At 43.8% G+C, this 24,171-nt stretch overlaps 1 protein-coding gene across 1 annotated transcript in view; it reads right to left on the bottom strand.

Annotated features, from left to right (window-relative positions):
* Positions 1 to 24,171, bottom strand: part of RIMKLA (ribosomal modification protein rimK like family member A) — an 84,862-nt gene that overhangs the window by 36,689 nt on the left and 24,002 nt on the right. The window contains exons 2-3 of the mRNA XM_040428754.1: positions 12,627 to 12,857; positions 6,454 to 6,540 (exon numbers count right to left, since the gene is read on the bottom strand). Coding sequence (XP_040284688.1) covers positions 6,454 to 6,540; positions 12,627 to 12,857 — 318 coding nt within the window. The remainder of the gene's footprint in view (positions 1 to 6,453; positions 6,541 to 12,626; positions 12,858 to 24,171) is intronic.

The raw sequence follows: 24,171 nt of genomic DNA on the forward strand, positions 1-24,171 counted from the left end.
TGCGGATGCCCGGCAGTGAATGGACACTCAGAGGAAGGAAAGTAGCTGTTGTCCCCTGACTGGATCCAGCTCTTTGAAAGAGAGGTTGTCCCAGGAAGACCTTTTCCAGTGTGTGGACAAAACGCCTAATTATCAAGCAAGGCCGCACGATTGCTGAGAGGTTGGTGGCCATCCCGGGTAAGCGGCATCCTCGGGCCCAGAACGTACGCAGGTCAGTACACCTGGTTACTGATTATATGATACTGTGTGGCACCTGAAGTAACAGAGACTAGCCTAGGCCTTGTATTAGTTAGATAGCTAGGGTTATATCTTTTGTTAGGCCTTACTATACTGGACTGCAGTGCAGTAATTGACTTGCAGGCTCTGCTGCGTCTGCCACCAGTTAGGTGTGTTCTCGGTAGCGGCACGACTTTCAGGCTCTGCTGTGTGTGCCAACGGGCTAGGCCTGTCCCTCGGACAGGGACGGTGACTGTGGGCCTGGGGTATTACTTATTATGTTTATACTTGTGTTATTACTATTGTCAAAGTAAAGTTTCTGTTCTTGCTTTCCTTGTCTGTGACTTCGCTGTATCCTGGAGAGCCCACGCCGGTACACGGCTTACATCCGGGGCTGAGTGGAAGCTGTGGTGGGGAAATCCTCAAAAGCAATACCACCTACAGACACAGAGCCCAGGACCGCAGCGGTGAAATGGGAAGCACCGACTACAGGTCACCGCTGAGCGCGGTGCCCGGGACCACGGCGATTAGCGGGGGAACAGCAGCGTACAGCAGCCGCTGTTACACAAAGCTTTTGACAGCGTTGAATGGGAATATCTGTGGGAGGTCATGAGGGCTATGGGGTTTGGGCGGGGATTCATGGGTTCAACTTCTTGCCAGTAGCCAGAATTAGGGAAAACAGGGAGTTATCTGCACAGTTTCCAATGTATAGGGGTACAAGACAGGGTTGTCCATTATCCCCTCTATTGTTCGCTATTGCTATTGAGCCCCTGGCCTGTCTTCTGCGTGCATCCCCTGATTGGAAAGTGTTTCCACTGGGTTCTCGGGAGGAAAGAGTTTCCCTATATGCTGATAATATGCTTATATATACAGGAGACATAGCGTATTCTATTCGCCCAATTATAAAATGCATTACCGAATTTGGAAAGCGATCCGGATTAACAATTAATTGGGATAAATCTGTAATTCTTCCTCTTCAAATATAAATTTTTATTGATCAATTATATTTAGCAGTACATAGGCATGCAATGGATTTCGGTACATACATAATGCATCTATTGATGTTACTCAGTTTCAAAGATTCACATATATAATAGCATGACACGCACATATATGAGATTTGCACACAATATCGTTACCGTCCATTATCAATAAAACCTGTCATATGAAAAGAGTTGACCTACTGTTACCTCACATAAGTCATCTTAATTTTCCAACTTTTACCACCTCCCCCCTCCCCCCCTAAACAGCGCAGTGTCCCTCCTTCAACACAAGTAAAATAATCGTCCTAATCGACCAGTAACCTTCCCAATGATCCTGCTATCTTATTCTTTAGATACCATTCTGAGCACAAGAAGGGTTTCATAAGGGTTTTCAATTCTGCGTCCGAGTATACTGTTGACATGAAAGCCTTCCATTTTTTAAAGAACGAGCTGATTAATGACCCTCCAGCCTGTTCCACCTCCATTCTTTCTATATCAAAGCACCTCTTAATTTGCAGGAATATCTCAGAAGCTGTCGGAACCTGAGATTGCAGCCAATTTCTTAGAAGACAACGCTTTGCCGTCAAGATTGCTATGTGGACTACTGGCGCAAAGAGGCTACGTTCTGTGGATGAGTGAAAGATAATAAATTCTGGTGTGATTGGAATCGTTATTTTCAGGTGTGCCTTGATATGGTGTTTGACCATCTTCCAAAATTGAACGGAATTTGGACAGGACCAGAGCCCATGAATCATGTCCGACCCCCTAAGATGACATTTTGGACAAGCAACAATTCTAGATTGGTCTGGGTTTTTCCCAGCACAATTAAAGCCATAGATGGCTTTATGTATTATCCTAAAGTGTGTTTCTCTCCAGCCTTCATTCCAAGTTGATCTCCTGATCTTTTCTAAACCTGGTATAATTACATTTTCCGCCGATATGAGAGGGAAATCTTTTTTCCAGTGTGCAAAAACAGTATCTGACAACGGTTTTTGTCTAATTTCCCTAAGCTCCATATATAAATCTGAAAGGGATTTTTTAATTTTTCCCTGACCCAATAGCCTGTCCAAGATATTAGGAAGCATTATTGCCGCTGGGGATTGGGTTCTATGTTTAAGGAAACTTACAATTTGCATATATGCAAACATGTGTTGGGAGTGAGCAAGTCCATATTTGTCCTTAATTTCCAAAAGGGAATTGAGTCGCCCTTCCTGGCCATTCTAGATATCCCCCATTCTTTTTATTCCCTTTGCTCTCCACTCTCCAAAGTGTTTTGATTCCATTCCTGCCGTAAACTTCGGGTGTCCCCAAATAGGCATGAGCTTGGAGAGCAAGAAGGGCAATTTAAGGACTTTACAGACCTCCTTCCAGGTAGCTATGGTATCACGAACCATGAAACTGCTTTTAGATAGGGGAGGGATGTCAGCCAACCTAGCATGAAGCAGTGCTCCCGTCAGACCAGGGCCTGACCAATTGTGACTCCAGTTTACAGTTGGAGTAATAGCTAGTATCAAAGATCCAGTCAATACAGTGTCTCATTAATCCTGCCAGGTTGTAGAGCCGAAGACATGGAAATGACAGCCCACCTTTTTGTTTTGGTAATTGAAGCTTACGTAAAGCTATTCTGGGCCTCTTACCTCCCCATAAAAAGGATCGAAAAGCTGATTCTAGCTTGTCCATGTCCAAATGTTTGAGCAAAAGAGGGATATTCTGCAGATGATAGAGTACCTTCGGGATACTGACCATTTTTAGTAGCTGACATCTCCCCCCCAATGACAACGGAAACTTTTTCCATCTATCTAAATCTGCCAGAATAGATTTAATAAGAGGAGGATAATTTAATAAATACAGAGATTCCGGACGTCTTCCTATGTGGATTCCCAGGTATTTAATTGAAGTATTAGCGATACTAATGGGAACATCTAGCTGGAAAGAAGGAGTATCTTTAGGGCGGTTGTATAATAAGAGAAGCTCAGACTTTGTAGGGTTGGCCTTATAGCCCGAAACTGTTCCAAAGTCCTCCAAGAGCTGGAAAACTCGCTTCAGATCTCTCTTGGGATTTTCTAAAAATAGTAAAAGGTCATCAGCGAAAAGGGCATGTTTTATAATTCTTCCTCTTGAGCCCCTCCCATCACAGATGATAACACCAACAATCACAGACTATGTTAAGGTTAACCTAGACCCCCTGATTCAAAAATTTACAGACAAGGTGAATGCCTGGTGTAAACTCCCTCTGTCAGTAGTTGGTCATTGCAATCTAATCAAAATGATATTGATGCCTCAATCGCTGTATATATTACATAACTCCCCTGGATCCCCCAAAGGGTATTTTATAAGATCCAGGGTATCTTTCGCTCCCTAGTATGGAAAAAGAAACAACCTACAATTTGTATGAAGACGCTACAGAGGGGTAAGGAGGAGGGGGGCCTTTCTCTCCCAAATCCATGGCTATACTTCGTAGCCGCACAAATACAGCACCTTAAGGGATGGGGACAATGTTTGGGACCCCCAGCTGGTTTGGGACCCCCCAGCCAGAATAGCATCATTTATTATTAAAAAAAAAGACACCCATTGCTACGGCAGAACTGGGAAAGCTGCAGACATGTTCTGAGAACTACCCCACACAGGGCCGGCTCTATCATAAGGCAGCCCAATTAACTTGCTAACTTACATTTACCCCGCTGAGCCTGTGTGCCGAGCAGCCCGGCCCTCACTATCTCAGTCACAGAGCGGCACGCAACTGACAGGCTGAGGCAGCAGCCACAGCAACACACACTCTGAGCTACGAGACCCTGGTGTATTTAAATTTATGTGTACATACACATGACAGCTGCCCCAGCACACTGTATGGATGTAGCAGCGATGGGTGTGTTGGGGGAAACTGTCATGTGTATGGTTGTACACTAGCATGTCTTTCAGAAAAGTTTCTCCTGGGATTCGAACTCACGACCTTTCACATCAGAGGCAAGGCATTTACCCACACAGCTATGAGAGCTATATAACCAAAACAAAAAAAAAGACTTCTACTGTAGGTAACTTTGATACCTAGTGTACATACACATGACAGCTGCCCCAGCAAACTGTGTATGGATGTAGCAGAGCTGGGTGTGTTGGGGCAACTGTCATGTGTATGGTTGTACACTAGGTATCAAAGTTATCTACAGTAGAAGTCTTATATATTTCTTTTTTTTAATTAACTTGCTATACAGCTCTCATAGCTCTGTGGTTAAGTATGTGGGCCTCTGATACAGAAGGTCATGGGTTCGAATCCCATCATAAACTTTTCTGAAAGACAGGCAAAATAAGAACACGAGCACCAAATCTTCAAAATTAGAGGCTGGTGGGAACACAGGAAGAGGAAGAGGCCTGCATCACATCGCTGACATGGAGGTAAGTATAAAAGTGTTTTTTTTTTAAATACCGGACTGTTACTTTACTGCCACGGGGGAGCGGGGGCTATTGGCGCCATGATACTGGCACATGGAGGGGGGAGGAGAGAGGCACTTGATACTGGCACATTAGGGGGCAGGGGGAGAGGATGGCACTATGATATTGGCACATGGTGGGGGGCAAGAAATGGACATGAATCATGAGGGGCAGAAATGTGAAATGATGGGGGGGGGCAAGAAATGGATATGAATCATGAGGGGCAGAAATGATGGGGGGAGGCAAGAAATGGACATGAATCATGAAGGGCAGAAATGTGAAATGATGGGGGGGCAAGAAATGGAAATGAATCATGAGGGACAGAAATGTGAAATGTAGATTCGCTTGTGTTGACAAAAATCCTTGCACCGGCCCTGACCCCACAGTATCACTAATAACTAAAAATTGGTCTAGGTTTAAGGAATTAATTGGTCTCCAAGGACTATATGACAACAAGTCTTTATGGCGCAACCTGCGGTTACCTGAAATATTTAGATTAGAAGGCTTCTCCTTCATCAGATTCACAAGGGAGGTGTTATGAAGCCGTTTGCACAATTACAGCAGGAATTTGGTCTCCCACACACTGTGTTCTAGCAATTCCTACAGTTCAGACATGCATATCAGGCGCAGTTGAAGGAGGGCATACAAATATCAGGCTCCCCTCCGATAGTTCAACAGGTATTGCGTAGTGGAAGTTCTAAAGGATTTATTTCTATGCTCTATAGACATCTGTTTGACAAATCTACCTCATCGAGCTGTTTATCGATTAAAGATAAATGGGAACGGGACATGGGTGCTATTACGCAGGAGCAGTGGGACAATGTCCTGGCTTTAACTATTAGCTTAACACTTAGTGAAGCTCAACGTCTATCCCAGTTATATCTAATACACAGAGTATATAAAACCCTTGTATTCTTACACAAGATAGGTATTCGGACGAACTCGTACTGTCCCCGGTGTGGAGCGGAGGAGGCCTCCTTGATGCATATGTTTTGGGAATGCCCTGGGTTAGGAATATTTTGGAAGGAGATTTTGCAGATAATTGCCCAGACAACTCAGATACAGCTATTAAGTGATCCCAGAGTATGTATACTAGGACTTGTAGACGTAATAAGAGGTGACAGCGGAATGTCTTTAAGTATACAAAGAATGCTATTCCAAGCTAGAATATTAATAGCCAAACATTGGATAGAACAGAACCCACCCACTAAACGGGAATATGTAAACTGACTTAATATACTGAGATATGAAAGAGTAATATATTTGAAAAGAAGATGCCCAGCTAAATTCCTGGCTATTTGGAGAGGTTTGATGTCCCCGGACTGGCGTTGCAATCGTTGGTAAGGTGAACCGAGGGGAATCCTGGTTGGGCAGTCCCGACATTCTGGACTAGATAACTAACTGCACATACAGTGATATACTGTGCTCGCCAAGCATCATAACACAATGTTTTCCCAATATGGGTTAGGATGGTTGTCTCTCTGCAAGAAAATTGGGGTGGGTTGGGGGGGGGGGGGGCGTTATTGCTATATGTGATACACTTTTATTGGTTTTCTTCTGTAAAATTTGAGTTTGTAATGACAAGATATGCAATTCAAAATATATTATATTTGAAATATAGCAATACTTTATTATGCTAGGAAGCTGATATATGAAATAATGTACAAGAAATGTCTGTAATTTCTTTGTTTTGTATTTTCAATAAAAATGAAACAGGATTTAAAAAAAAAAAAATCACTGTACCCTGCCTGCACATATGAAAAGGGGATTCCTGTTTCTGTGTACCCCTTTATAGAAATCTGACTGTACACTATAAATCATAAAATACCTTGATGTCCTCGAGTGTTCTTCACAACCACAGGATATCCAAGAGGTTCCGCTGCATGTATAATTTTTGCAAATTCATCGTGTCCACCTGTCATGTTAGAAAGGAAATAATGTAAGAAAAAAATACCACCAAAAATGTAACTGTTGGCCCAAATGCAGAATGACAGAGCCAAGCTTCCAGCCATTTACTGCTAGTCATGTATTATTTCTACACAAGTGTAATGCTGGCCCCACAATCTGTCATCCAGTCCTTGGCACTGAGCACTCCCGTAGCGGATCTGCTAGCCACATCATTACTATACAGAACACTAAGGACTTTCTTCGGCGGACAGCCGCGTTTTAAAGGTAAATTGTATTTTTATATTTCAGCAGGAATCTGTCTTCATAGAAAAATACTGTCTTACCCTGGAATAAAAAGATCACTGCCCTTCCACTGAACCTGCAATTCTTCTGAAAAAAAAATTGCTATGTTAGTATCAAGTCACATGAGGAGCAAAAGTGCATGCTGGGATTCATAGTTTAGTTACCAGTAATCTGCTGTATGCAGAACAAAAAATCCCAGCATGCACTGTTTTCCCTATCTAAAACACCACTTGTGAAGACAATCGGAAATCCCTTAAGGCCGCTTTCAGACGAGTGAGTTCCACATATCAGACTCACAACGTGAGTATGCGGCATTTCCCGTCCTGACCTCCCTAACTGACGGGGGTCGCATAGCATTATATTGGTTTATGATGCTATGTAACCCTTACAAGTCTGGAATGTATTGGATAACACTGACATAATGCTGTCAGTGCTATCCAATACATTCCAGAACTGTAAGGGTTACATAGCATCATAAATCAATACAATGCTATGTGACCCCGGCAGTGCTGGGAGGTCAGGACGGGAGCTGCCGCATACTCACGCGGCAAGTCCACTGCGTGGAACTGGCTCGTCTGAAGGGTCCTAAACGTGTTTTCTGGGACTTTGATGTTGATGGCCTACCCTCAGTATAGCTCATCAATATCTGATCGGTGGGGTCTGACTCCTAGCACCCCGACCAATCAGCAGCAGCACTCCGGTAAGCAATGTGTCTTCTTCCTAAGCCAATTACGTCACTGTCTACACAGCCGGTGTGGCAGTGCACAGAACCTGTATGGACCGTGTAGGCTCTCTGCACTACCATACAGGCTTCGTGTCAGTGTGTATGAGCACCAACTTAAGGCTTTCTTATTGGGTAAAGCCATTTCCAATTTGAGGGACATCAAATTTAATAGAGTGCACGTGGTTTTGCTGCTTCGTTTTTGTCAGTACTGTACCCTACTGGTACCACTAGTGCAGGGAGCCCCTGAGAAGCGGATGCAGAGGATGGGAGTTGTAGTGGCATTGATGTGTCATGGTATACTCCCTCAGGCCATCGCTCCCTGGGAATCAATGCAGTAGAAAGGTGGTCTGAAGAATCAGGTCAGAAGTAAAAGTACATATAACAGTTCGGTCACGTGGCCTAATTACAGTTCAGTTTAATTCAAGTGAATGGGCCTGACCTGCAATACCAAGCACAGCCACTATACAATGTATCGTGCTATGTTCGGTAAGATGTGAGGAGGCCACAGCACTCACCGAAGCCTCTTCAAACAGCTGCTCCAGGAGTCGGACCCCCAACAAACAGATATTTATGACCTATCCTGAGGATAGGCCATCAGTATCGAACTCCTTGAAAACCCCTTTAATCTCATTAATGGGATTCTCTACTTGTTAACATGGTCTTTTGACAATAAACTGATCACAATGTGTGCCCCTATAAGCTGTAATTTGTGGCAAAACCTGTCAGCAAGGGTTCAATTTCCCTGCAGCACCACCATAGGCATGACTAGGTATTGCACAATGTCCATTCAAATCAATGGGTTGTCTGTGTAATGCAGGACAGGACAAGTCGTTCAGAGTGAGAGACACTCTTTGTAACCGCCCTTCACTCTGACTATCAGACATGAGGATTCTGAACAGAAAGAAGGTTTCTGGCCAAGAAAGAAAGGTTGAGAACCCATTTAAGCTCCACTCCAGTACACACTGTGGTTACTGCACTGTACGGCTGCGGTGGTTGTAGGTTATCGCCTCTAGCCCCCTACGCACAAGGTTCAATTAATACAGTCATGATCTTACGTAACAATGCAATACGATTTTAATATTTTTACCTCCAAAAGAAGACTCCAATCAAATGTAAACGGGCATGTCATGTACCAAATGATGATGTACTCATCACATGGGCAATGTTGCAAAAGATCACTTTCTAATACATCACATGTGAAAAGTCGCCATAAAACTTTAGCCATAGGTGTATTCTCATCTGCTAGTGCCGCACCCCAGACCTCAGGGTATCTGCACTGTAATTGTATTATGCATTGTTATGTCATGTTATGCTGGTGGGCTGGACAGAACATAAGTGGTATGGACGGTAGGGACGGGGTTAACCACTCTGTTCCTCCTCTCACGGTAGGATTGGGCTGGTCCTACCTCCTGCCAAAAGGAAAAAGTCAAGCTCAAATAAAGAAGAAGGATGCACATGCTTGAGCTCCTTCTCCAACGAACCCTATCCAGTTCTCCTGCGAGACCACTTCTCCAGAAAGTTTCCTAGAACCGAGATTGCTTCCATCACAGAAGCTACAGTGTGTTAGTGAGCAGAGTGACCAGCAAACTGCGGTTTTACAGACCCTGCTGCAGGTGAGAGAATACAGATCAGACACCCATCACGTAGCCTGTATCACACAATGGACACATATACCCACAAGTGTCTGCAAGTGCCATTTAATTGCCACATAACCAGCCACCATACCTCATCATCTGGTGACAGAAAATGCACTTTGTACCTACTACTGCTGCATGTACCACAAGTTGTATTTTGCACTAAGTAAAGAGAGACTGTTATATGTACTTTTACTTCTGACCTGATTCTTCAAACCACCTTTCTACTGCATTGATCCCCAGGGAGCGATGGCCTGAGGGAGTACACCATGACACATCAACGCCACTACAACTCCCATCCTCTGCATCAGCTCCTCAGGAGCTCCCTGCACTAGTGGTACCAGTAGTGTACAGTACTGACAAAAACCAAGCAGCAAAACCACGTGCACTCTATTAACGTTCCTTAAATTTGAAATAACTTTACCCAATAAGTAAGCCTTAAGTTGGTGCTCATACACACAGACACGAAGCCTGTATGGTAGTGCAGAGAGCCTATACGGTCCATACAGGTTCTGTGCACTGCCACACCGGCTGTGTAGACAGTCTGATGGACCATGCCACAAGATTACATCTGTTAGAGTCATATGGAATCAGATAGTAAAAACCTCTGTATGTCTCTGAATTACATCATATCGAGTCATAGGGAAATGCAACAGAGGCTCATACACCTCTACACTACATCTGTACAAAGTAGGGCCATAGTACGTCCATGTGCATGAATTTTAAAAATACTAAAAAATTTCAGTTTCGCATGATCAAATATATGGTTTAACCATCCTCTGTGATGATCTAAGTTTGGTTCAGTAAACTGCAATCACAGTTTACCCCTAGAAGTGATGAAAAAGTGCTGCCTGATATATGGCAATATTTTCATGGAGACTCTATATACCGGAATATTTTTGTACAGCAGTATGCAGAGCTCTGTATGCCAATGCTGGACTTTAGTGCATTAAAGTATTACATTCCCCAATACACACATGCACCTATTAAAGGGGTTTGTCTCATCTGAGACAATGAGGGCAAATCGCTAGGATATGCCTCCATTGTCTTATAGGTGCGGGTCCCACCCTTGGGACCCACACTTATATTGGGAACGGAGCCCCGCAAGGTGGCTGGAGGACTTCGGTCCGGCCACTATTAAGCACTCTCCCCATAGAAGTGAATGGGAGTTCACTCTCCACTTCTTTCGGGGCTCCGTTCTTGATATACAGTTGCAAGAAAAAGTATGTGAACCCTTTGGAATGATATGGATTTCTGCACAAATTGGTCATAAAAGGTGATCTGATCTTCATCTAAGTCACAACAATAGACAATCACAGTCTTCTTAAACTATTAACACACAAATAATTAAATGTTATCATGTTTTTATTGAACACACCATGTAAACATTCACAGTGCAGGTGGAAAAAGTATGTGAACCCCTAGACTAATGACATCTCCAAGAGCTAATTGGAGTGAGGTGTCAGCCAACTGGAGTCTAATCAATGAGATGAGATTGGAGGTGTTGGTTACAGCTGCCCTGCCCTAGAAAAAACACACACCAGTTCTGGGTTTGCTTTTCACAAGAAGCATTGCCTGATGTGAATGATGCCTCGCACAAAAGAGCTCTCAGAAGACCTACGATTAAGAACTGTTGACTTGCATAAAGCTGGAAAGGGTTATATAAGTATCTCCAAAAGCCTTGCTGTTCATCAGTCCACAGTAAGAGAAATTGTCTATAAATGGAGAAAGTTCAGCACTGCTGCTACTCTCCCTAGGAGTGGCCGTCCTGTAAAGATGACTGCAAGAGCACATCGCAGACTGCTCAATGAGGTTAAGAAGAATCCTACAGTGTCAGCTAAAGACTTACAAAAGTATCTGGCATATCCTAACATCCCTGTTAGCGAATCTGCGATACGTAATACACTAAACAAGAATGGATTTCATGGGAGGATACCACAGAGGAAGCCACTGCTGTCCAAAAAAAACATTGCTGCACGTTTACAGTTTGCACAAGAGCACCTGGATGTTCCACAGCAGTACTGGCAAAATATTCTGTGGACAGATGAAACCAAAGTTGAGTTGTTTGGAAGAAACACACAACACTATGTGTGGAGAAAAAGAGGCACAGCACACCAACATCAAAACCTCATCCCAACTGTGAAGTATGGTGGTGGGTGCATCATGGTTTGGGGCTGCTTTGCTGCGTCAGGGCCTGGACAGATTGCTATCATCGAAGGAAAAATGAATTCCCAAGTTTATCAAGACATTTTGTAGGAGAACTTAAGGCCATCTGTCCACCAGCTGAAGCTCATCAGAAGATGGGTGTTGCAACAGGACAACGACCCAAAGCATAGAAATAAATCAACAACAGAATGGCTTAAACAGAAGAAAATACACCTTCTGGAGTGGCCCAGTCAGGGTCCTGACCTCAACCCGATTGAGATGTTGTGGCATGACCTCAAGAAAGCGATTCACACCCGACATCCCAAGAATATTGCTGAACTAAAACAGTTCTGTAAAGAGGAATGGTGAAGAATTACTCCTGACCATTGTGCACGTCTGATCTGCAACTACAGGAAACGTTTGGTTGAAGTTATTGCTGCCAAAGGAGGTTCAACCAGTTATTAAATCCAAGGGTTCACATACTTTTTCCACCTGCACTGTGAATATTTACATGGTGTGTTCAATAAAAACATGGTAACATTTAATTCTTTGTGTGTTATTAGTTTAAGCAGACTGTGATTGTCTATTGTTGTGACTTAGATGAAGATCAGATCACATTTTATGACCAATTTGTGCAGAAATCCATATCATTCCAAAGGGTTCACATACTTTTTCTTGCAACTGTAGGTGCAGGTCCCAGTGCTGGGACCCACATCTATAAGACAATGGGGGCATATCCTAGCAATATGCTGCCATTGTCTGTGATGAGACAGCCCCTTTAAGTGGCATAAAATACAACAGTTAAAGGGGTTGTCTCACTTCAGCAAGTGGTATTTATTGTAGAGAATGTTAATACAAGGCACATATTAATGTATTGTGATTGTCCATATTACTTCCTATGCTGACTGAATTCATTTTTCCATCACATTATACACTGCTTGTTTCCATTGTTACAAACACCCTGCAATCCAGGTTGGTCGTGCTTGCACACTATAGGACAAAGCACTTGCCTATGTGCGCTCCTTCAGTCCGGGCCACCAAATAGGCCGGAACTTTTTCCTATAGTGTGCAAGCACGACCACCACTGATGGACTGCAAGGTGGTCGTAACCATGGAAACAAGCAGTCTATAATATGATGGAAAAATGAATCTTGCCAGCAAAGGAAGTAATATGGACAATCACAATACATTAGTAAGTCACTTATATTAACTTCCTCTACATAATAAATGCTATTAGTTCAAGTGAGACAACCCCTTTAATTTGGGCCATTGAACATGACATCATTTAGTACAGCTTCTAGGACTCACCATAGGAGAAAGTATCTGGTAGAGGAATTCCTTGTCCGGCTAATTCCTGAAACGTCCAGAACTTGTTAATACAGTTTAAAATGGCTTGTGGGCGATTGATAAGACGGCAGCCCAGCTTTTCAAGATGTCGCAAAACAGTAATATCACTATCGGATTGCACTGTTGGAGTTGGAACCCGAACCAGTATCACCTGAGGGTAAGCAGTCACAATCTTCTGGTTAATTTGCAAGCCTGGAACAAAATTTTATGAAAGATTTAATCCCACAAACACATGTTTATTTCATTACTCATGTACTCAACACAATACAAGGGTTAAACAAGAGAAATAGTGTTACTTGCTCAGGGTAGAACCAGACTTGGCGTCCAGTAGTAGAAACAAGGACACAGCAGGGCCGAAATTGTCATGGTCCTCCGAGCTGCAGCCGTTTTCTATAAATCATTACAAAATAGATTGTAAATTGCTTGCCTATTGTTAATGGCTGCACGGATTTGAGACGAAAACCTACAAAACTGCATGGCCATTAACAATAAGCAAGCAATTAATCAATTTATAATACATACACTACTCACAAAAAGTTAGGGATATTTGGCTTTCGGGTGAAATTTATGGAAAACGTAAAAGTTCACCCTACAGTAATATTATATCATGATAGTAGGGCATTTAAGTAGAAGCATGCAATGGTGATTTCCTCATCTCCAACAATTTATTGAAACAAAAGCCAACACCAGTGGTAGGTATATCCCCCACAAAAATGTCAGTGTCTCAAGAACTTGTCATGTTGCGTTGAGCATCAATTACAGCTGCCTTGACAACAACATCTCATGCTGTTCACAAGTCGACTTATTGTCTGCTGAGGCATAGCATCCCACTTTACTTGGAGGGCGGATCTCAGGTCATTGATGTTCTGGGGTACAGAGTTACGAGCCTCTACACGGGGACTCAGCTGATCCCATAGGTTTTCAATGGGATTCAGGTCTGAAAAAAGAGCAGGCCACTCCATTTGAGGTCTCCAGCAGCCGTTCCCTAATGATGCGACCTCGATTTGCTGGCACATTGTCGTCCATGAAGAGGAAATTAGGCCTGTGTTGTTCATGCAGAGGCACAATGACTGGATTAATGATGTTATTCAAGTAGTATGGGCTTGTCCCTGTACCATTCACAAAGTGTAGGGCAGTTTTGTATTGACTAGACACACCTGCCCACACTGCAACACCACCACTACCACCAAAAACAACATTGGCTGATGCATAGCGCTCTCTTTGACGTCTCCAACATGGTTGGTGGCCATCATTTCTGCTAAGCATGAATCAACTTTCATCAGTGAACAGCACTGAGGACCACTGGTCCCTCATCCAGCGTAGATGCTCCCTGGCCCATGCAAGACCATGACACCTGTGCCTGGTGGTGTGGTCAGGTACCCTTGCAGGTCATCTAGCACGCAGACCACACTAAAGTTAACGGTTTTGAATGGTCTGACGTGATATTTGGGTGCCTCTCACCTCCCTTAAATGTGCCTGGAGTTGTGTGGCATTCATCATCCAGTTCTGCAGAGCGTTGTTCGCAATGAAGCGGTCATTAGTGTTGGATGTGGCCAAAGGACGTCCACTTCTTTGTCTTTCTGTGACTCTTTCAGTCTCTCTGTTGCAACCTGCTGATGACACTCTAAGTTCAGTGGCCACTTCTATCTTAGAACATCCTGCTTGAAGCCTCGCAATGGCAAGGTACTGTTAATCAGTTGTTAGGGGTCAACTTGGTCTCACGATGTCAAAATGTGAACAACATGATGAGGAGGACTGTTTAAATACCAATTCTAATTGAACCAGGAAATTTATTGGGCGATTCATGGATCAAACACCTGTTGTGCATTTTGCCATTAAGCTCCTTGCTAGAGAACAGCAAGTTGTGCAAAAAGTACTGAAACACTGAACAGTTGGACATGTGCATTCAAAAGTTTAGAGAAGGTCAAATTAAGTTCACCTGTAAAGGTTAAAGTGCATTTTAGGTTCAACTTGAATTTTAACCCACAAGCCAAATATCCCAAACTTTTTGTGAGTAGTGTATTTATGGCCATGTGGCACTAGGAAGAGTTTGTATTAGTATAAAGGTTCTGATGTGTTGGTAAAGTGAGAAGCTGAAAAGATATTCCCAACAAAATTTGCAAAAACGAGTCAAGACTGGGAGATGTCATCATGGTGGCCTGAACCGGATGGAGAAGTCCCCTGTAAGTCACTAAATGCAAATGCTGGTCAATGCTGTAGTCACTTGTATGGTCTACAGCTGAGGATGGTTGGTAGCATGCTGTTTTGTGAAATAACATCTTCCAGCATACCTTTACACGTTCAGGCCACACTGGGAGCTGTAGTTCCACTCTGTACAAGCTTATATGACAAGGGCTAACCTGACTATTCAAATGATATCAGTATTGAACTTTTTAAATCTGGTGATGTATGTAGTGCACTTGGTTCTGGTGCTGTATTTATGTACTGATGTTAATTCTGCCACTGTATTTATGGTATGGCCTCAGTTCTGGCGCTGTACTGTATTTATGTAGTGAACTTGGTTCTGGTCTTGTATTTGACCTATGGGCTTAGTTCCTGTGTTATATTTATGTAGTGATCTTGATTGTGTTGTTGTATCGCTGTTATGAGCATGGTTCTAGTGCTGTTTTATGTAGTGTGCTGTCTAGTGCTGTTTTATGTAGTGTGCTGTCTAGTGCTGTTTTTATGTACTGAATTTGGTTTTGGTGCTCCATTTGACCTATGTACATAGTTACAGTGTTGTATTTATGAAGTGGAGGGAAGAAAGAGTGCACCCTCCATTTAATGATGCATGGCGAGCACCAGAGTTAGGACAACCACGGTGAACCACTACTAATCCTATCTGTGCCACCCCACTTCCACCCTCCTCACAGCTCTCCCCCTGCGGGTTGCTGCATTCCTTCCACTACAAAGTTATTGGTGGAGTGTTGTACTCTCCCTCCACTACAAAGTTGACGGAGCAATGTAGTACCAGCAATGGAGCTACACCTGTACGGCAGTGATGGAGGGTGTTGGACCCCTGAGCACAGGCCAATGCTTAATGCTTAATTTACTTAACCTGGTGTACAAAAGTTGCACATTTTTTGCACAAGCCACATTTTATGCACAACTTTATAACTTTCCACTTCTCTCACCAGTTTTTAAAAAGTAGCCATGGCTTATTTAGAGAGGTGGGTGACAGATTTATTATAATTCATGCCAGTGCATAGACTGCCAGTAGATGCACCAAATTTATTAAGAAGCCAGGGCCTCTTTATAAATTTGGCTTACTCCAGGGCACTTCTGATCAAGACTGGTGTATGAAATGCCAGTCTTAAATTCCTCCCAATGTCTGTTCCCATCCATTAACAAATCACTTCAGGCAGCATACTCTGTAATTGCCAACTTAAAAGACATGACAAATGAGTGCAGAGGCCAACATTCATTATAGATCAATGTTAGCTAAATAATGACTGACGTCTTCTAAAATGTGCAAAGCTGCAAATGCTTAAATACTGGAACTTGGAAGGGGAACATCCTGCAAAATGCATGCGGCAAATACAGTAATGTGCTGACTCATCTGCTCTGCTTATCACCTACAATAGAAAGGAAATGTTACTCTAGGGCAGTATGTCAATTTCTGGCACAATATGAAGCCCTAAATATGTTACATATATGATCGCATCACATAATATTGGTGGAATATGTGTTCTTGAATAATTTGACTGTCTCGTGACTGGCTGAGCCGTCTTCTCTTGTGTGTCAAGTGGAACCAGAAAGCAGAGACCAGCGGAGGACCAGGAACAGGAGTGTCGGGGATCGGTAAGGTCAACATTATTCATTTTATTTTTTTTGAACCCCTCCGAGCCTGTTTAAAAATGTCCTTCAAAGGATATTGCTCACTGTAAAGTATGCCTCATTCTCTCATATTTGTAAAATGACTTTCTCACAGGCAGTGTCGGTCTGGGGTGCCTAGAGCCCACCTGTAAAATTTATTTTGGGGGCCCACCATACAGATACACTCAAATATTACCTGCTCACACAGCAGCAAGATGCTACCAGATGGTTGAATATGTGGGTCCCTGCAGCCACTTTGAGAAGGTAGGTCCTGAGGAGAAGAGGACACTGGTAGCTTTCCTCTGTACCTAGAGGTCATCTCAGCTCTGATCGTGTCTATAATAATAAACTGGGGAGTGTCTTTAATAATCTATCAAGTTTTTTATATGAACAGAGGCTGGTTGAGGTGCTGCCACTTGTGCAGGGTGTGGGAGACCTCGTTCAGGGGCCCATCGGGGGATTCACCTGTACCCCTGTGGGCCAGTCCGAGCCTGCTCACAGGGACTCAAAATGCAGGGATAGTTGTGTGGCTGGGGCAACAACCTGGGAAGTCAAATGGCTGCCATACAGGCCTTCAACCCTACCACACAATATGGTCAATTTTGTAGGAAACCAGTTTGCCTATTTCTCTACTTTTGGAGTGTGGCATGAAACCCACACAAACTTACAAATTCCGTGCAGATGTTGTCCCTGGTTGGATTTAAGCTCATGACCCCAGCACTTCAACCATTTTGCCCAAATGAATGGATCTTCTGCTATTGTCCCCCCCAAAAAAAACATGCCATGTGTTTGTTTTTCCCACTTCTGGGACTCACTCCTCTCTCAAGAATAGAGCTCTGGCGTGAGTGGAGGACAAGCCTTGCATGTACATCCACCCCTCCATTCATGGGACTTTTAGCTGAGTGCTGGATCAGATATTTTTGGAAATCCCATAGCAGTAGGAGGACTGGCCATGCAGGTGCAGCTCGCTCTCTGTTCACTGCCAAGTCTCACAGCAGAGAGGAGGCCACACATGCGCAGTGTTCTCCCCGTTCACAGTGGGACCTGCACCTATAGGACATTTATGGCATATTCTGCTGAAATGGGACAACCCCTTGAAAGAAGACAGACCTGCAGAGATCTGCTGTTATCCTTAGGAGTCACTTTGTGCTAGACATTTGAAATGATTCTGGGATCACATAGACTCTACAGACTATCCAGATTCTGTAGATACATATGAATCCCTGTATTTCCACAGCATGCATGTTCTAGAACTAAAGCCAATTGGATGTGACACATAAACTTCCAACATGTATCTAAGATGAAAAGCAAGGTGGCAGCTTTTGACTTGCAAGCAAATGACTCTGACTAGAACAGACAGTGAGCTCGGAGCATGTCTAACACTTCCACTGCATCCATAAGCAGTGCTGAGCAATATTCACCACACAAGCTCAGGGCAAGAGCAAAGCTGGAGGTGACTTGTAAAACTGATTGACCTCAGCTGCTTGAGAACTTGCAGCAGCCGATATGCCAGGGATAGCTCAGATTTACAGATCTGGGCATTTGCTAGGAAGAGCCACAAAAAGATAGCATTATAAATGGCACATGTAAGTTAGGGGCCCCTGTTACGGATCATGCATCTTGTTATGCCTCTACAGATGGTCTCTATCCTTAAAGGGAGTCAGTCAGCAGATTTGACTGCTGAGGGCACTAAAAGCACTAAAAGCATGCATGGCGGTCCAAGCTCTTGGAAGCCAGAGCACCTAATAACCACTCGTCTTGTAGGAGTTTCTCTTTGTTTGAAACGGACATCAAACCCTTACAGGTCCTGAAAGCAGGATTACACGCTTTCCACAGAGCAGCCTGCCCAGCTACGCCCCTCCGCCGCTACCCCAGGGGTCCGTCTACTGTATCCATCCCAAAAACCCATATAGTACCACCAATAACCCCAAGAAAAATTACAAAGAAAATATATATACAGGTGAAACTCAAAAAATTTGAATATCGTGCAAAGTTCATTTATTTCAGTAATCCAACTTAAAAGGTGAAACTAACATATGAGATAGACTCATTACATGCAAAGCGAGATATTTCAAGCCTTTATTTGTTATAATTTGGATGATTATGGCTTACAGCTTAGTAAACCCCAAAGTCACAATTTTGAGGTACCCTTTGCTCAGGGGGTATGGATTAATTAGCTGACTGGAGTGAGTGTGACACTTTGAGCCTAGAATATTGAACCTTTTCTTAAAATTCTAATTTAAGGCTGCATTAATGCAATTCCTTTTCATTTGCACTACTGAAATAAATGGACTTTCGCACGATATTCTAATTTTTCGAGTTTCACCTGTACATCAATAAAATTCTCCTGACGAAGCTGTATAGCGAAACGCGCGTCGTAAGGGTGAGGGTGAGCACTACTCAAGGGTCAATTGGGTCACGTTGTTCTCCACCTCCTGTGGAATATGGTCATGGTATTTTATATTGCATTGTAATGCATATTTTCATGTTATTTCCTGTGTACCAGGCCTGTTAGGGGTGTAGTTTCTCCTCCTAAGCTGTAGAGGGAGCTAGGGAACCCCCTAGTATATATAGTCAGGTCCAGTTCAGGAGAAGGAGAGTGTGGTCAGAAGCCAGTATTGACTTTAGCCAGATGTTAGCTGAAGTGCAGCTTCTAACATGCAGCTATATAGCCCAGGCTCCTAGCTTGCCCCCAGGAGAAGAGGTTCCCTCCTGAAGTTATCCTGCATCTTACAAAGTACAGAGCAGTGCTAATTTTAACCAGCAAAGTAGAAAGCTGAAAGGCAGAAGGTTATTTGCAGCAAGTGGATTCATACCAGAGGAAGGTTCCCTCCAAAGGATAAAGCCAGCTATTAGGCATCCGGGCCTTGGAGAAAGTCAGACAGGATTCTGCAGAAAGTACAGCCTGATCTGTGAGTTTATTCCCTCTGCGTTATCTTGCTAAGCTGTCTTTCGCCCTCCATCCTCCTCCTTGTTTTCTCCGCTGATAGCCACCGCGTCCGCCATCCCCTGCTGCCATGGCCAGTGACAGGGCTAAGGGCAGTGGAGTCATGTAGGGACACTGGGGGAGTGGGCTCCATAATGAGGGACGACAGAGAGGATGGGTTTCCGGGCTCCACACCCCTTTCCTCAGCAGCGGTTTCGCCCCTCACACGGCGCATGTGGAGCGCCATGTGCTGATTGGTGGGGGCTCTGGTGTGGGCGGTGCGGGCGAACTGAAATGGCCCTCCGACATGCTTGCCGGCACGATGCTGTGGCCGCTTGTAGAGCACTGTGTCCTGATTGGACACCGTGCCGCGCATGCCCAGTGCAAAACTGGTGACACACACATGCACACAGCGCACTCACACAGGGATTTTATTATTATAGATACTGCTGGTATATTCTGTATTGTGATTTTTGTCCACGCATTTATGCTATTTCTGTGGGGACCTCCTGCTGATACAGCGCAATAGTATTAATGGTGACTCACCCCTTTGCATTTAAGGATCTACTTATTTAATATATGTGGATATATTCCTATAGCGCTGCATTTTGTCAGTGTCCGTATGATATATTTGGGATATATTTGATTAATATAATATTGAGTGGTTACACGGATATACCTTTTAAAATCGGTTTATCTTTATTGGCTACCCTATTGACCTAGTCCCATTCAGTGGCGTGCCTAGGGTGTTTGGCACCTGGGGAGGGTCCTTTCTCTGGCACCCACCCCCAATACGACCACATACCTCTTACATCCAGGGACATCTCCTCTCATGTAGATCTCGTCTATTCAGAGTTTGTAAAACAGACACGTTAGATTTCTAAATTTTTCCATCAACCTCCCCATCCTGGTGTCCCCACAGTGTCATCCTGCTGCCACCCCAATACTGTGCCCATTGTGCCCCCCAATGCCCCAGATACTATACTGCTGAAAAAATAGTGACCCCAGTAGACATAATTGGGATCATTTATTAAACTGGTGTAAAGTAGAACTGGATTTCCAAAAGAGCTGTCAAATATGAAAGGTGGAATCTGATTGGCTGCTATGGGCAACTAAGCCACTTATACTTTACACCAGTTTGATAAATTACCCCAAATGTCCCTATAGTGTGCACAGCAGCTATAATGTCCCCTAGAGTGCCCCCAGTAATAATAACACCCTATATTGTGCTCCAGGTAATAATCCCTGTACAGTGTCCCCAGAAATAATAGAATTGCTCCTACAGTGCCTCCCCAATAGCAACGCCCCCCACACTGCCCTCATACAGTAATTTCCCCCCACACTGCCCTCATACAGTAATTTCCCCCACACTGCCCCCGTATAGTAATTTGTCCCACACTGCCCCCACACAGTAATTTCCCCCACACTACCCCAATATAGTAATTTCCCCCACACTGCCCCCATACAGTAGTTTCCCCCACACTGCCCCCATACAGTAGTTTCCCCCACACTGCCCCCATACAGTAGTTTCCCCCACACTGCCCCCATACAGTAATTCCCCCAACACTGCCCCCATACAGTAATTACCCCCACACTGCCCCCATACAGTAATTACCCCCACACTGCACCCATACAGTAATTCCCCCCACACTTCCCCCATACAGTAATTCCCCCCACACTTCCCCCATACAGTAATTTCCCCAACACTGCCCCATACAGTAATTTCCCCAACACTGTCCCATACAGTAATTTCCCCAACACTGCCCCATACAGTAATTTCCCCAACACTGTCCCATACAGTAATTTCCCCAACACTGCCCCATACAGTAATTTCCCCCACACTGCCCCCATACAGTAATTTCCCCCACACTGCCCCATACAGTAATTTCCCCCACTCTGCCCCATACAGTAGTTTCCCCCACACTGCCCCCATACAGTAATTTCCCCCACACTACCCCCATACAGTAATTTCCCCCACACTGCCCCCATACAGTAGTTTCCCCCACACTGCCCCCATACAGTAGTTTCCCCCACACTGCCCCATACAGTAGTTTCCCCCACACTGCCCCCATACAATAGTTTCCCCCACACTGCCCCTACACAGTAGTTTCCCCCACACTGCCCCCACACAGTAGTTTCCCCCACACTGCCCCCACACAGTAATTTCCCCCACACTGCCCCCATATAGTAATTTGCCCAACACAGTAGTTTCCTCCACATTGCCCCATATAGTAATTTGCCCCCCACATAGTAATCCCTATTCCCTCCCATAATTATTGCCCCCACATAGTAATCCCTCCCATAATAATTTGCCCCCACCCAAACAAAGTATCCCACCAAAATATTTTTCCCCCACATTTCCCCCAAAGTTGGCACATAAAAAATAAAAAAATATAAAAAAAATAATAGCTAAATACTCACCTATGTCCAGGCGTTTGCTCGCAGAGGAAGGCGCGCACACTTCACTGTGCTGCTGCGTCCCGGTACAGGCGCGCGCGATGATGTCATTGCACACGCCTGCGCCAGGATTTCACTACCGCATAGGCCTCAGGCCTACTAGGCCTAAAGCCTATGGAGGTGATTGGCGGCAGGGAACTATGCGCTCCGGTGCCCCGCTGCAGTATGTGGGCGTCAGCACTCCAGCAATGAGTGATTCCATCTGTATTGATAGAAGCGCTCATTGCTTCTGGGCCTGGCACCCCATGAGAGCCGGCAACTGGGCACGCCACTGGTCCCATTTGCCCTGTTTGGGCTTCAGCTCTGTAGCATTTACCTGGGGCTTTTGCCCTATTTGTTATACGGTGTCATTATTTATGAGATTCAATAAACTTTATATTTTATTGATATACATATTTTCTTTCAAATTTTTCTTGGGGTTATTGGTGGTACTATATGGATTTTTTTTATCTAATTTGGCTAGACCCCTCTCTTACTTTTGTGTATTGATTGTTATTGAGGTTTGATTGGTTGTACTGTGATGAAGGCAATTTTGCTCATCGGAAATTAGCGATTTATATCTATCTCCGTATTCCGTCCCTTCTTTTCTACTCCTAGACGGTTGTCTTTGTTTCCTATAAAACCCGTTTGTTCTGTGTATTATATACACCCCTCCAGTCCTTCATATACCCCAGGAGTAACATAGAACCATATGATACTTATATATAAAAATAGTTTACTGATAACATAGAGATGACAAAGCAATGGACATAGAAACATAGAATGTGTCGGCAGATAAGAACCATTTGGCCCATCTAGTCTGCCCAATATACTGAATACTATGGATAGCCCCCGGCCCTATCTTATATGAAGGATGGCCTTATGCCTATCCCATGCATGCTTAAACCCCTTCACTGTATTTGCAGCTACCACTTCTGCAGAAAGGCTATTCCATGCATCCACTACTCTCTCAGTAAAGTAATACTTCCTTATATTACTTTTAAACCTTTGCCCCTCTAATTTAAAACTGTGTCCTCTTGTGGTAGATTTTCTTCTTTTAAATATGCTCTCTTCCTTTACCGAGTTGATTCCCTTTATGTATTTAAAAGTTTCTATCATATCCCCTCTGTCTCTTCTTTCTTCCAAGCTATACATATTAAGGTCCTTTAACCTTTCCTGGTAAGTTTTATCCCACAATCCATGTACTAGTTTAGTAGCTCTTCTCTGAACTCTCTCTAGAGTATCTATATCCTTCTGGAGATATGGCCTCCAGTACTGCGCACAATACTCCAAGTGAGGTCTCACCAGTGTTCTGTACAGCGGCATAAGCACTTCACTCTTTCTACTGCTTATACCTCTCCCTATACATCCAAGCATTCTGCATTCTGGACATTATAGATAAAGATACAGACACTACAAATAAGACAATACATAGAGGACACCACCACACACAGCTGCCTCCGTTCCTGCCGTCCCTAAATGCTAAGCAATGTGGTTAATAATGTGTATGTACTGTATATAAAGTATATCCAGAGTCCACCAATATACCGTCTACTGGATCTACTCTTCTAACCAACTCACAACCAGTACCTGACCATTACCGTAGTACATGTACATATAGAGACTCATGCATAAATAGCATATATATATATAATCTATACGTACTACAAATATCTATATGTACACATATAAAGTCTACTGGGATATTATACCTATTTACATACACATATAACCAGATATATACTTAGCTTGCTCCTGAAGTGTTGTTGGTCCAAGGGCTGGCAGGAAGAGAGCCAGAGACTCCCAAGCTTCATGTCACCTACAGATGTAGTAGAGTTAACACACATGCTTTATGAGATGCGTTATCTAAACTAAATGCGTTAAGCAAACACCTTAAATTGCTTTTCAATGGCTTTTGATTCAAGATAACACGATGAGTTAAGAAATTTGAGTTAAGAGTTTGTGTGTTAACCCTGCTACATCTGTATATGTTCCTGTGACCCAGCCCCCACCATGGACTCCACCCTGTGACCAGCCAAATCTCTTCCAAATCTGTTGGCCAGTCATTCCGTATCTCATGTAATTACCGGTACTTTACTTTTATGGAACGTCTGGCCCATATTAGAACAGTCCTATCCTATTTTTTGAGTAAAAAGAGAAAAAGGTCCAGCTCGGTTAAAATGTTACCTTTATTTTTCAGTGCAGTTACAGTCCAGTCTACATGTTTCGGATCAGAGACAATAGCGATCCTTCCTCATGACATACACATACTGAGGAGGGGGTTGGATATATAGCGCCTCCACTTGAAAGCTGGTGGACGCACTAACT

Source organism: Bufo bufo, chromosome 1 (genome assembly GCF_905171765.1).
Source record: "Bufo bufo chromosome 1, aBufBuf1.1, whole genome shotgun sequence".
Taxonomy (NCBI): domain Eukaryota; kingdom Metazoa; phylum Chordata; class Amphibia; order Anura; family Bufonidae; genus Bufo; species Bufo bufo.